The following is a 13,284-nucleotide window of genomic DNA, read 5'->3' on the forward strand; positions in this document are numbered from 1 at the left end:
AGTGCTTTTGGACCCAATGTTTTAGAGTAAAGGAAAAAAAGGATGTTCCGATATAAATGGTAGAAATCGGTGCGATATCAGCAAAAAAAAAAACAAGTACTGGAAAATATTGTGCTGCAGCTAAAATCTATGATGTAAGCAGGCTGATAGAAATTCTCCACTTCTATCTGCTTTTGTTTAGTGCTTATGTAACTCATTGGTTTATAATTAATGGGCAACTCGTTAATTACTGTTATGTTTAATCTATATCATCTGATAAAGATTTATTTAATATTCAACATTATAAAATGAAGTATGTATTATTTTCATTATAGGTATCAGTCAACACTTAAAGACGCTTATATTGGTGTCTCATTAAAAATGGGATCAGGAGACACAAAGAAAGGTTTTCAATTCTTATTATTCATGGTGGTCAAGTTTTTATTTGTTCAGATTATTTCGTGTTCTGGTAAGCAGGAGGCTTTTAATTACAAAAATTAGACAAACCACTTTTTATGTAGCTTATGTGACAGTGATGCCGTTCATTATTGGCAGACATCAATATTGTCACCAATGATCATATTAATGCTGATCTACCATTGAAGTAAATCTTCCAGCGCCTTTGCTTTTGGGATCCCTTTTGGTGTCTGAGGCTTTGGGTCCCCCTGCACTCGCCTCGGTGCTCTGGAGGGGCGCTACTTCGGCTCTTCACAACCACCATTGAGCATTTTTCCTTTGGATAAACTTCACATGCACAGAGGCATTCTCACAAACAACTACAGGTACTTAGAGATTCACTTCCACACAGAAATCCCATATTCTTATCTTCAACTACCACAGTATGCATGTCAGATTAAATAATACTACTTATACTTCAGCGATAGTATCAAGGTGTTACTTTATTGTATCTCTTATACTATATCCGTTGGTTGTGCTGTTCTTCTTGCATCTCTTTGCAGGTGATGAAGCAGACTGAAGATGTTTTATCGTTATCTCCCTTTTATCTCCTTTCTTTTATCTTTTCTCCTTTTTTCCTGTTTTTCCTTTCCGGTTCTATTTACATTGCAGTGTCAATATAATCTATAATACTCCCTGCATGAATTATAATAGAGCAATTTATATGCATAAATCAAGCGGAACACAATGGCAATAGCCGTACTGCTTCACTTGTGAAAGCAAAATCTGTTGGGCTCTTTTTGGGATCAATAATTATTCGTATTGCCACATCGCCAGACAGGACACTGTTTAAAATAAATAAATAAAAGTAATTAACCTAAGTAAGTTTTCCAGGTCCACATTTAAACCTCATATTAAGCCGACGACGTGATGTTATTTCTGAAGTAGTTTTATTCAGAAAGTATCGGAACACTGGGCTAGTATATTTGTCCAGATATCATTATGATGTTTGGTCTGATATCTTGGTTTATGTTATCTTTGGTCAGCACTGGTTTTGTCGTTTATACGTGGCATTTTAGCTCAAGCTCTTTAAACCTGAATAAATCTCATCAACAACATCAGTGCAATTCTTACACAATGACTATAGTGGCTGGCTTATAAGATAAGACCCTTGGTTTGTGCACGGGCGCTTTCCCTGATAATGCCTCCCTTTTCTTATGTTTAATGGCAGGAAATGAAGCAGGTCTGTAGCAGAGAGGATTCAAAGGAAAGATGGAAAATGTGTCATTTTCTGGATTCTTTTATATTTATTTTAAAGGTAAGTAAACCCTGCATGCAGTTTCACATTGAATGGTTCAACCAAGTGACCAACTATCTCGTAGCTAAAGAGATTTAATTGGAAAGAGGATTTTTGTATATATTTCTTAAAGTCTTGTGTAACATTCTTACCAAGCATGTTGCCCCACCTCAGTTTTGATGGGTTTGCTTTCCTGTGTAAAAAAGCTGAAGTCATTTTGTTTATGTATAAACAGTAACCGGCCACATCAGAGAGGGGTTGATGACACCGAAAGAAAAACGAGACAAACCAGTGAGTAGGCGTTCCGAAAAGCTGCCTTCAAGGCCTCAGAAACCCTGGATGTACACTTGCAAAGAGCAAAGAAGAACAATAATATGTAATACTCTTGGTGAAATGGCACTTTTTAAAATGTCCCTTTTATGTTGGGTACCCACGTTTGACTGTCCAAAGCACTGCAAAGTCTACGCAGTTCACTAATAGAAAAAGTGTGAGAAGGATACATAGTTTAAACCGTTTATTCCATCAGTCAGAAATTTGTCCAGTCACTTTTTACTGGAATTGTAGAGATAACTGCGTATTTAGAGCCAAACATTTAGCAGAGTATAGAAGAGTATATAGTTATAAACCGACATGCATATATTTTTGCTCAGCAGGTGAAGCTAAAAGTTGCAGGATATCTGCTAGAAGCCATTCGTTTGCATCTCTGACTGTAAATGATGAATTTTAAGTCTTTCAAAGTCTCTTTTTATTTAGCTTCATCTATTTTTATTGTATCCTTGACAGCTGAAGTCCATTCCGTAACGTCCAGCAGCCTGTATTAAAATCTGTGCCAATATTAAAACAGTTTAGTTAGAGTTTTATATTCACATTAAATCAAATCCATTAAAATACATCTATAAATCTGGATCATTGCCATAAGCCGCCTGAAGCAACCACCTAAAAAATACATTTTGTCATTACATGTATATTATAATGAGAAATAAGTTCTCAGGGGCAACAAAAAATAATATATTTTTCTTTAAGTTATAGTGAAACCTAATAGGAACATATTTTCTATTCATGTGTACATAGATACAGCTGTGTTTTTTGTTTTAAATAGGTTATTTTTTTTGATAGGATGTAAATGTAAAGTTTAAAGTTAACGTATATTTGACTGTTTCACATTCTGATCATTTTCTTTTGAAGAAATTTTACAATAAAAATTACATTGACAAAGTAAATGATAATCTCCACTGCATCTTTATTGCAGATTTATAGCTTACGTTAAAGAAAATTCTTTTTTGGGCCCAATATCAGTGTATTTCATGGGGCTCCAAATTCCTGGCAGCGCCCCTGGTGGCTGGTGATTTCACAGCACCGTGCAATACCAAAGACCTATCAGCAATCCAGTGAATAAATAGGGATCAGTGGTTACAGCATATATAAGAAGCTGCTCGGTTTGTTCTGCTGCCAATTAGCTTTGCTCTAGTTAATGGATGAAATTATGTTTTCATCTTTTTGCTTTAAATATTTAGAACAGTGTTAATTTAAATTGGTCAGAGTAATGATCCTGCCTCTGCTGTGTTTCACTGCCCATTAAGGGTGATGGAAAGTGTTGGTTTGCTTCTATACGTCATTGAAAAAAAAAAGGCAAAAAAGATCAGCTTTGGCCTTATTTGACCAGATCATTTTATTTAAGAAAAGAAAAAAATACAACCACACAAACTGATGCTGCCCTTATAATGCTTGTTGATGAAGCTTATATGTTGTTTGCTCAAACTACTGTTCACTGCAGATGAAATGTTAATCTTCTTAATTACTTCAAGGAAAAGAAGAAAAAAATAACTGCGTTAGTATTTGATGTTTGAATTAATCAGTTCAAATGTAGGAGTTTTTGACGAATGGCGTGGCTCCACTTCTCACACTGCCAGGTGTGGACACCGTGCGGCTGCTTCGACTGCTGTTACTGCTGCGACTGCTGCTCCTAGAGTCAGACAAACTAGATACGCTGGACTCTAAGGAGGTGTATGACCGAAAATCAGATCCAGATCTTGATCCCGAACCATAAACTGAGGTTCCAGCTGATCTGGGGGTCCGCCCCGTCACGGACGACCGCCCTGACCTCGCCGTCTGTCCGGATTTTGAGGTGCGTGCAGATTTAGAGGATAAGGAGGAAACATCTGTACGCTCAGACCTGGACGACAGCTCAGAGACGGAGGAGAGTTTGGTATTGGAGGTGACCTCGGATACAGCAGAAGAAGCTGTGGTGGGCTTGCTTTTCTCCGGGTCTGGCTGTGGTTTCCGCCTGATTACTCTGGAAAATAAAAGAAAGAGGAAGAATAGGTTTCAGATAAATAAGCAGTAGAAACTTGTATCCTATAACAGGAAACACAAAGTGCAACTAAAACAATCATTTGTACAATCTCTCTTATTAAAGGTATATTTTTATTTAGTTTATAAAACATTTGGATCTTAGTTGAACAACACAAACTAGTAGAAAAACATGTTAGGTAAACAATACATTGTTTTCCTTATTAATAATGAATAATGTTTGATTATAACCTTTATTTTGCTTTAGAAACATATCTTCATATTCTCTTTTTGCATAATAGCTCAGTCAGACAGGTAGGAGAGCATCTGTTAATATCAACTTCCAACTTTCTTTATTCTGTAAGACAACTGCGACTTTAATCTTCACCCTTTACTTGGTAGATTTAGGATTGTTGTCCTGCTTGTTGGCAAAGATACAAAACAGTTTCAACTCTTTCTGTCAACTGAGTCTCTTCCAAATGCCGGATCTACAGATTATTCCCAACAGATCTATAAATCTTTGGCACTTTCCTGATTTATTTTTTTATTTTTAATCCAAAAATGAAAACTAAACTGTGGTGTTCTTTCACAAGAGGTTTATTGAAATGTAATTTTGTTTGGACAATTGAAAAATTCAAAAAAGTTGAAGTTGTATGATACGGTAATTTTTGCAAGCCAGTTTATTGTGATTAAAATAAACTACAATGATTTCAAACCACTAGGTGTGCCTTGTTTGCTAAATTTGCTTAAACTGCTCCTGTTGTTGTTGAATTCTTTGTTTTTACAGCAACTTTTATTTATTTTTTATACTAAGTAATGCATTTTTTTTGTTTTGTTGATTTTGGATCCTTGGCCAATTGTCCTCTTTTATCAAAAACAGATTCACCATGCAATATATGGTGTTTATTACTGTATTCACTTTATTTGGTGTATTGTAACTGTTATTCTAGAGTCTAGTTTATGATTGATTATATTATGTTGTTTTTATGTGTTTTTATATGTCTTATTGTACTGCTGCCTCTTGGCCAGGTCTCCCTCGAAAAAGCGATTTTATCTCAAGAGACTTCCTGGTAAAATAAAGGTGAAATAAAAAAAAAATAAAATGCTACAGCAGTTAATGACCTCCTACTGACCTTTTTCCTTCTCCACAGAGCGGTTTGCACACTGACCACAGATAGAAAAACCCGCCAGCCATGTGAAAAGCTGAGCCCACCCAGCCAAGAAACATCGGTGTGCCAAGGTCATACCTGAAAAAAGGTAAAAAGGAGATATTTTTAGATGAATATACATAGATTTGAGTTTTACTTCAAATATTTCAATAATTAAAGCTAAGAGATTCTAGGTTTACACTATCTTTATTCCACATTTGTTCACTTTAAAGCCTGTTAACTCACTCAAGTCCATCAGGGCCAGGATGCAGCTTTTCCAGTCTGACATACTCAGCATACACAGCATACGCTGCTGTGGACATTCCACCTGAGAAAATAAGATGTTAAGAATAATCATCAACTTAAAATAGATTATCCCACCAATTATTTATTTAAATGCCTTCATTTTAGTCAAAATTTTCATTTACGTTCAGCCTAATGGTACAGGTCTAACCGTTTCTAATGCATTTAGTAAAACTGATTTAAAATATTCAGATGATTCCAGATGGATTTTAATAAAACATTATATATTCTCACTCACTATTGTTACAAAATATACCGGTACATGCAAAAAAAAAAGATTTTTTTCTTATATTTTTAATTGTTTAAGTCATTTTTTATTCCTAAAACTGATTAAAATGTAGAGTTGTCTTCTGTAAATATATGCTTAATAAAAAAAAGTCAAATATGGTTAGTGCCAGCTAGCATCTCTTTTAGCTCTTGAGGGTAGCCTCAGCTGCTACTTTGCTTGCAGAGAATTAATTCTTTCCATCCATTTTCTGTCACGCTTATCCAAAGCGGGGTTGCAAGGGGTGCTGGTGCCTCCAACTGTCTATCACCGAGAGGTGGGGGTCCACCCTGGACAGGTCGCCAGTCCATCGTAGGGTAACATAGAGGCAATAAACCATTCACACAAACTCACACCTTTGGGAGACAATTTAGAGAAGCCAATTAACCTAACAATCATGTTTTTGGACTGTGGGAGGAAGCCGGAGTACCCGGAGAGAACCCACCCATGCTCAAGGAGAACATGCAAACTCCATGCAGAAAGACCCCAAGCCGGGACTGGAACCCGGAACCTTCTTGCTGCAAGTTGGTATTTTAGCAAGTTTTTTGTTATTAGAAAGGTTTGATGTTTTTCTTGTAAACTGCAATTGGGTGAAAATGGATAAAGCAACTCAAGTCATGTGAAACAAAATGGAAAACATGGAAAGATCAAGAGAGATCATTGATTCATTTGCACATTTAGTACCAAACACCATTAATAATGATAATTTCCCCACATATAGAAACTAATATTTTACCACTGATGATGTGGCACCATCCGCCAGTAAAGATCTTCTTGTGCTTTGAAGGATCTTTACCCCCAAGATAGGTGCATTCCATGCCCAGCAGACTGAGTATAAACCCCAGCATTCCCAGGGAAAGAGCTGCCATCAGTAGGCCGCGTACGATAGGGATGTGCCCTGAATCACACAGAGAAATAAACAATTTAACTCTATAGATAAACGAATAACGTGCATGTATGCGTTGACTTACATTCATCAGATTTGAGCATAGGGAAATCATAACAGTTGCTGACAGAAGTGGAATCTGTGAAGCATTTTCTCCACAAGCTGGACCAGTGCCAGGCCACTTTGATCATAGAAGAACCAGCCATGCCCCCTACAGAGGCAATCTTCCAGCCCTCCATGGCCATAGTGCAGGCCACAAAGATCCAGCCTAATACTGTCATTAAAAATCCCCAAATCTGGACCACTCTTATCTTCATCTTTAGCCCTCTGCGAGTCTGCTCCCTTCTAGATATTTCATCAAATGATTTTTCCCGTCTCCAGCCTCTGGTTTTATTCTTCAAATAGGCAGGAAAGGTCTTTGAGTCCGATGTCCAGGACAGATGTTGATAGATGTTGGTTCTCCAAGTAAAGTAGGATGGTTCACCAGTTAAGGTGCTTCTTAAAATGTGGGTGGGATGGAAGAGCGGCTCCAGTTCCCATGAGTCACTGCTAAGGGTAGTCAGATTTGAATCTAGACTGAAAAACGCTGAACTGAGCATGAATCAGATTACATAAGACTTCATGCATCTACTCCAATTTCATCCATTCCATATCCAGAGGATATGTTCAAAATAAAAAATGAAAAAAAGATACAATTGTGTTTTTAATTGATCAATATGACCTTTAGTTTAACAGCAGTGTCAGAAATTAGAATATCAAATATATTCTTCTTTATTTATTTTAGATTGACAAAGAAATCAAAGTATCAAATATAGATAAAGTGAGTAAAAATGCAGTTTTCAAATATTTTTTAAGGTGGAAAACTATCATAGCTCTATATAAAGTAAATACCCTCTTTTTAATTCGTCCATTACCCTTTGACTTAGGGCATTTTTTCCTTCTTGTGGTACCAAGAATTACCACAAGAGGGCATCATTGACACAGTTGTCAACAATGATTTGGACTCATATTTATATACATTTTGAAAAATGATTGTTTTCTACTTAGTAAGCAAGATGTTTCTACTTTATGGGTAATTATATGTAGTGATCTAAGGTCAACTTAGTTATTTATTTAGATAATCTTCCAAATAAAAAATATAATCAGGCTGAAATACAGACATGAGCTAAAATCCTTTTCTTTTAAAAAGGAATAAAACACTGCTTTCCATAAAATATTTATAGCATTAATTATATATTAAATTATATTTATAGCATTCATAAGGTGTCTAGTTATTATTATTATTATTATTATTAGTTGAACAAGTTTAAAAAGCTTAGGAATAGGAACAGTGTTAGTAGGTATTTTGATGAAAGCATAATGAAGAAAGTGTGGGTTAAAACTATAATCACTATACTTAACAATAATATTGCTAATATAGTATTAAAATCATGAAGTAAATCCATTATATGATACATATAAAACAAAGCAGAGGGATATTACATTTTTATAAAAGCTCTAAGTGACGCCAACTTGTCTTTCCTATGAAGTTACTTCAGGCAACAGGGGCCAAATTTATTAGACTAGTTTTTTTTTTTTTTTTTAAACAAAGCTATTCCACTTTAGATTTCCGCCTGAAAGAAAAACTAAGTACCAATTTTTGAACACATGCATTTGCTCTATTAAAAACCCAAATCATTTAATATTTTCTAATATGGGCCTACAAATGCATTAATCAGTAACTTACAAAACAAAAACAATTATTTTTTTTTCTGTCTGGTTTTGTTTTAGTCTTTCCAACATATGAGGATGAGATGCTGAAGAGCCCTGTACATGATTTTCAAAATGCTAATTAATGTGGATTCAGTTTTATTATTTAATGTATTTCAAAAGCCCAAGGATGAGGCTTTTATTTTGAAAGAACAAAGTTCAGCATCATTGAAATTAAACACCGGTGTTAATGGGAATAAAAAAAAAAAAACACTTCATAATTATACTGAGTTAAAGAGAAAAAACTCCCGTAAATTTTAAGTAATTTAACGCCTGATTGATATCAGTATAAGGTTGGTATTTCCTGTTGGTAACTTACCTGTAACTTTCTTTCCTTGAAATAAAATGTACATCGCTAATAATAATCAATGTTTATTTTATAAGGATAACTTGTCATATGTAATACATCACAGTAAGGTCATACTAATCACATTTCACCAAAATGGTTTGGGTTTAAATACAATTATAAATGGCACATTTTAGTGTTTTCACACTGGAAAAAATCGAAATCTAGATGAATCATTTTTTTCTTGAAATAAGTGCATTTTGTCTTGGAATGAGGAGGTGAAAGAGACATTTCTCCAATGGAACAAGACAACTTCCACTTAAAATAATAAAACACAATTGCAATGTCTTATTTCAAGTGCATATTATCTAATTATCTTATTTTAAAAGTATAAATACTCATTCCATCGGCAAACTATCTTATTTAGCTACTCAAATTAAGGGTAAATACGCTTAATTTAGGAAATTTGATCTTATTTCTAGATTGTTTTTCCAGTGCAGATATGATAATGAAAATGATTGTGTAATAGGATAAATAAATAAACTGATACATTTATTTAAATAAGCCCAAAGGAACATGCTAATGTTTGAATTGTTTGTTTTTATTGCTCTTAGTGCGTGTTCACCAAAGGCATTATTCCATTTCAGCCTTCAGTAAAGGTAAAATAGGTTTCTTGGTAATTATCCTGTCAGATATTACTGTAAACAGTATGTTTCTGTGGTTATGAATAGTTACTTTGAAGTATGTAATAACTCTACTGTTATGAGTCCAGCTGCTTAAAGCATCGCTCTCGACGTGCCTTGGGCTATAAGCTGTTATTGGTAATTTCACCAGGACCTCAGTGCGCCATGGTGCTACAGAAATACACCAAAGAGCCTTTGTGCTGATTTAATTAGAACTAAAGCCATCATAATGAGGTCCCATAGGAAATGAATGTTCTGCTCCTGCTATTAAGTCCATTTTGATTTTGTAATTTTTGAAATATGTTAACTATGATCAACTACAATGGAGTGTGAATTTGTTTTAGTCCAGTGGCTTACAAATAATAAATTATGTCATTGTTTTATGATTCATACTTGTAAAAGGTAGTACCAGAAGTTTATAGTTACTGAAATATTTTCAATTATCATTCTTATATGGTGAAGTAATTAGTAAAAATATTAATCTTAACCCTTTATAGGGCAATACTTTTGATTATCTACTTTAATAATCAAAATTTTATGCCAATAGTATTATTGGAATCCAGGACAAGACATTATTACCTTTGTAACATTAAATAAGATATTGATATTTTGATGGCAAAACTTGATGTCAACGTAATAACAAGAAACACCAAGTGCTTTTATAAGAAATTAATTAAAAACTCTCCATTTTCTTTGGTCCAACCTAACCTTAGAGGCATTAATGCTGATACTGACACTTATATTTTTTAGTTTATAAACATAAATATAGTTGTTAACGAGGCTATTGACTTTTTAACTTTACTTTTTAACTTTTCAATTAGCTTTTTACTATTTAATTGACTTGTCAACTTTTTTCAACTTAATTTACTTTGGGTAATGTATCATTCAAGGGCTCATCTAATTGGTCAGATGCCAAAATAAGATGCCATGTAGCAGTATCTTTGCTGAATGGCTAGATATAGATCTTGTTCTTCTAGACCTCACTGAGAGATGGGGGGACTCCATTTGTAAGGGGTATGCAAGTGATCAAAAACGTTAAATTGCCCTATAAACTCTGTGCCAGATATGTCTACTTTACACCAGATTGTAACAATTGTAACAATCTTCTGAATTATTGTCCTGTTAAAAGCTTAATAGGAATTGTGCCACATTCTGTCACAACAGCTTTTAAGATATAGATGCTAATGAGTCTTTTACATTAGATTACATAATATTTGACTCTTTCTTCCTTACAGAATCATTAAAATACTTCCAGTTTGATCATTTTAATCAGATTTATTTTAATGGCATCACATTTCCATATTAATCTGGACTTCAGCAGGACATTCAAAAGCTTTTATTTAAAAGTAGATTTAATGGTTTCTTTTAGATTATTGCCCTTTATCTTAAGATCCGAAATGGATAATGAGACATTCTTATAATCCTAAAACACGGCCCATAAAATCTTTTATCTCTTGCTTTCTCTTTACTGGTGTCCCAAAGCCCTACTAGATCTCATCTAATTGATGAAGCTCTATCATTTTATTACTCATCTGTTGTTAAATTTTTACATATAAGGACATTATTTGTTGTTTTTGCGATCTTTTGGCTTAGTTTTTACTTACAAGTTCTGCTTAAGCTATTTGTTAGTATAATGGGTTACAGAAACTGAGGTCAGCTGTCCAAATTAATGATGGCTCACTCCAGTTACATCAAGACAAGGATGGAGAATGATATTTACACATCAGGCCAGGTGCATTTAGAGAGGTGTTTTTTTTCTTTCGAAGAAAATCATCTTTTAATAATAGTTTTTAGGATTTACTTAGATTATTTTGTCTGATATTGAGATTTTTTTTTATCAGTTTACTGTGACAAAAAGCCAACACAGTATGTTTATCATTTGGATGCCATTAATTAAGATGTTTTCTGATTCAAAATGAAATAAATAAGATAAAGGTCCAGTTTGTTTTAAACATAAGCGTTTCTTCCAAACTGTCTCTTCAACTCCAGTGGGTCCGTTTGCAGGCTGTTGGCTGTCTTGCACGGGGCTCCAGTGTAACAGTACTTAACTCTGTAAAACAATAAAAAAGAAACTTAACCATAAAAGAATCATCAGCATAAGTGGTTATCATGGTGAAAGTTACTGATGCTGACCTTAGTTTAAAGCATTCGGACAGTGGGAGGCAAAATATAGTTCCACCTAGAATACAAAGCACGGATCCAGCCCAGCCAATAAAGAGAGCTGCTCCTAATTCAAACCTACCCAGAGAGAAACAAAAAAAATTATTATTTCAATCTAAACCAAACTTTGGCTGAAAGTCAGAACTGTTTTTTTTTTTTAAATCCTTAATACATACTTCTGTGCAACAAAGAAGGGGTCAAAGAAGTCAGTTGTGATCCTATGGGCATATATGGAACATGCAGTCATGCAGGAGATTCCTGTGCAGACATTAAATAATTACCAGAACACAGTTGGCTATGCTGATTGAATTAAAAAATGTGTCGAAAAATTACCGCTCAAAATGAAGCTTAAGCCCGACAGGACAGCCAGACGAGCCTTGGTAGCCTCTGAGCCTCCTATTTTTGTACACTTCATTCCCAGTAAAGCCAAGGCGGCACCAAAGAAACCCAGGCATACGGCAGCGATCACCAAACCCCGACAAACCTGAATATAAGCTTTGAGAGGAAGACAAAAAGGCACATTTCTAGATTTCTGCAAAAGTGGGCTGTCATGGTGCAGTTTCAAAATGGGGTGTTATAAATGTCTCCAATTGTGAGAAAAGCAGGTAATTAAATGTGTGCTAAAGTGCCCTAATGTGAGCCAAAACATGCGCTATAGAGCAGGGGTAACCGATTAAAAATCAGTGGGGTCCGAACACAGAAAATCAGTAAAGGTCCGGAGACATTTTTAATTTTAATCTGTTAATTTAAACAGAATTTAACACGGAAATAAATGCATCTATGTTATACATTGAATTTTTAATAATTAAAAAAAATCTAAAGTGTTTTTTGAAGTAGAGAAGAATCGTTCAGTTTGGTATATAGACAATTTCCTTATTCCCATATTTTATAAAACAGCTGAACTTAACGTTTGTGTTGTTTTTTTCTTTTTTATTGCTTAATGAGAGCAGTGGGCTTTAGGCTGCCCTGCAATGCTTTTAAAATTGGGTTTGAATGGTGACAAAGCCATTCTCAAGCACATATCAAGGTGCTCATATTGAGCCTGGATTGATATTTATAAATGATTCTGTTCATGGTGGAGAATCCTGCTTCACAGCAGCAGGTTGAGCCAAACATACTCAAAATGTGCAGGGTCATCTTTGAGCACATCATTTCACTTTTCTTTCACCAGTTCACCGCAGCTTTTTCAGCAGTCCACCTTTTCTCTGCTTTCTTTTTCTCATAATCTTCTCCTTTTTTCCCACCGCTCGGCTCGCCACAGGTTTTCCTTCTGTGTCTAGAAGTAGCTGGAAGCAGTGACCCAAACTGACTTCTCATTGGCTAGTCTCGGTGCTCTGGACGGCTTTACAATATTAACAGGAGAAGCGGTGCAAGTGAAGTTGGACGCTGTCGTTGGACAACATGCGTTAATTTATAAATGTTTTAAATCAGGACCTCTGCGCTAGAGTATCCCTTTGGGAGTCAAAACAATGCTTAAGTGCCCCTATGGGAGCCAAAAGTCATGCTATAATACCCCCATGAAGGCCAAAACATGTGCTACAGTGCCCCCATGGGCACCAAAGCATGTGCCAAAGTGCCCCTGTGGGAGCCAAAACTTGTACTAAAGTGCCCCTTGGGAGCCAAAGCATGTGCTAACATGCTCTCTAGGGAGCTAAACATGTGCTAATGTGCCCCTGTGGGAGCCAAAACTTGTACTAAAGTGCCCCATGGGAGCCAAAGCATGTGCTAACATGCTCTCAAGGGAGCCAAACATGTGCTAATGTGCCCCTGTGGGAGCCAAAACTTGTACTAAAGTGCCCCATGGGAGCCAAAGCATGTGCTAACATGCTCTCAAGGGAGCCAA

The 13,284-nt window shown here is 35.4% G+C and overlaps 3 protein-coding genes and 1 long non-coding RNA gene across 5 annotated transcripts in view; 2 read left to right on the forward strand and 2 right to left on the reverse strand.

Moving 5' to 3' along the window:
- Positions 1 to 1,454: 1,454 nt before the first annotated feature.
- Positions 1,455 to 3,663, forward strand: LOC107087031. Its single transcript, XR_001481334.1, has 3 exons — positions 1,455 to 1,693; positions 1,908 to 1,963; positions 3,583 to 3,663. It is a non-coding gene; the product is annotated as an uncharacterized LOC107087031 (long non-coding RNA).
- Positions 3,376 to 7,061, reverse strand: LOC107086925 (claudin-10-like). The gene is made up of 5 exons (XM_015378214.1): positions 6,649 to 7,061; positions 6,414 to 6,575; positions 5,356 to 5,437; positions 5,095 to 5,208; positions 3,376 to 3,965 (listed from the first exon to the last, which is right to left on the reverse strand). Exons 1-5 carry the CDS (start codon positions 6,878 to 6,880, stop codon positions 3,530 to 3,532), a joined length of 1,026 nt encoding a protein of 341 aa, XP_015233700.1. The 5' UTR covers positions 6,881 to 7,061; the 3' UTR covers positions 3,376 to 3,529.
- The window catches only part of LOC107086746 (multidrug resistance-associated protein 4-like), a 69,580-nt gene continuing 60,063 nt past the window's right edge, over positions 3,768 to 13,284 (forward strand). Inside the window, exons 1-2 of one of the 2 annotated variants that reach the window (XM_015377895.1) lie at positions 3,768 to 3,797; positions 5,113 to 5,218. The gene's annotated coding sequence lies outside the window, so the exon portion shown is untranslated. Of the gene's footprint in view, positions 3,798 to 5,112; positions 5,219 to 13,284 lie in introns of those variants that run through there. The other variant, XM_015377886.1, reaches the window with a different exon arrangement.
- Positions 11,175 to 13,284, reverse strand: part of LOC107086977 (claudin-10-like) — a 3,677-nt gene continuing 1,567 nt past the window's right edge. The window contains exons 2-5 of the mRNA XM_015378297.1: positions 11,775 to 11,936; positions 11,618 to 11,699; positions 11,415 to 11,519; positions 11,175 to 11,331 (exon numbers count right to left, since the gene is read on the reverse strand). Of these exons, the coding sequence (XP_015233783.1) occupies positions 11,229 to 11,331; positions 11,415 to 11,519; positions 11,618 to 11,699; positions 11,775 to 11,936 (452 nt within the window). The 3' untranslated portion in view covers positions 11,175 to 11,228. The remainder of the gene's footprint in view (positions 11,332 to 11,414; positions 11,520 to 11,617; positions 11,700 to 11,774; positions 11,937 to 13,284) is intronic.

Source organism: Cyprinodon variegatus, unplaced genomic scaffold, assembly GCF_000732505.1.
Source record: "Cyprinodon variegatus isolate N-32 unplaced genomic scaffold, C_variegatus-1.0 Scaffold9, whole genome shotgun sequence".
NCBI lineage: Eukaryota > Metazoa > Chordata > Actinopteri > Cyprinodontiformes > Cyprinodontidae > Cyprinodon > Cyprinodon variegatus.

What these genes read in the sequence shown, in the direction of transcription:
- LOC107086925 (XM_015378214.1), bottom strand. Translation starts at nt 6,880, where the DNA reads ATGAAGATAAGAGTGGTCCAGATTTGGGGATTTTTAATGACAGTATTA. An exon ending in TATGCTCAAATCTGATGAAT is followed by an intron (nt 6,576 to 6,648) that starts GTAAGTCAACGC and finishes TGTGTGATTCAG; the next exon opens with GGCACATCCCTATCGTACGC. An exon ending in CTCTGTGGAGAAGGAAAAAG is followed by an intron (nt 3,966 to 5,094) that starts GTCAGTAGGAGG and finishes TTTATTTTCCAG; the next exon opens with AGTAATCAGGCGGAAACCAC.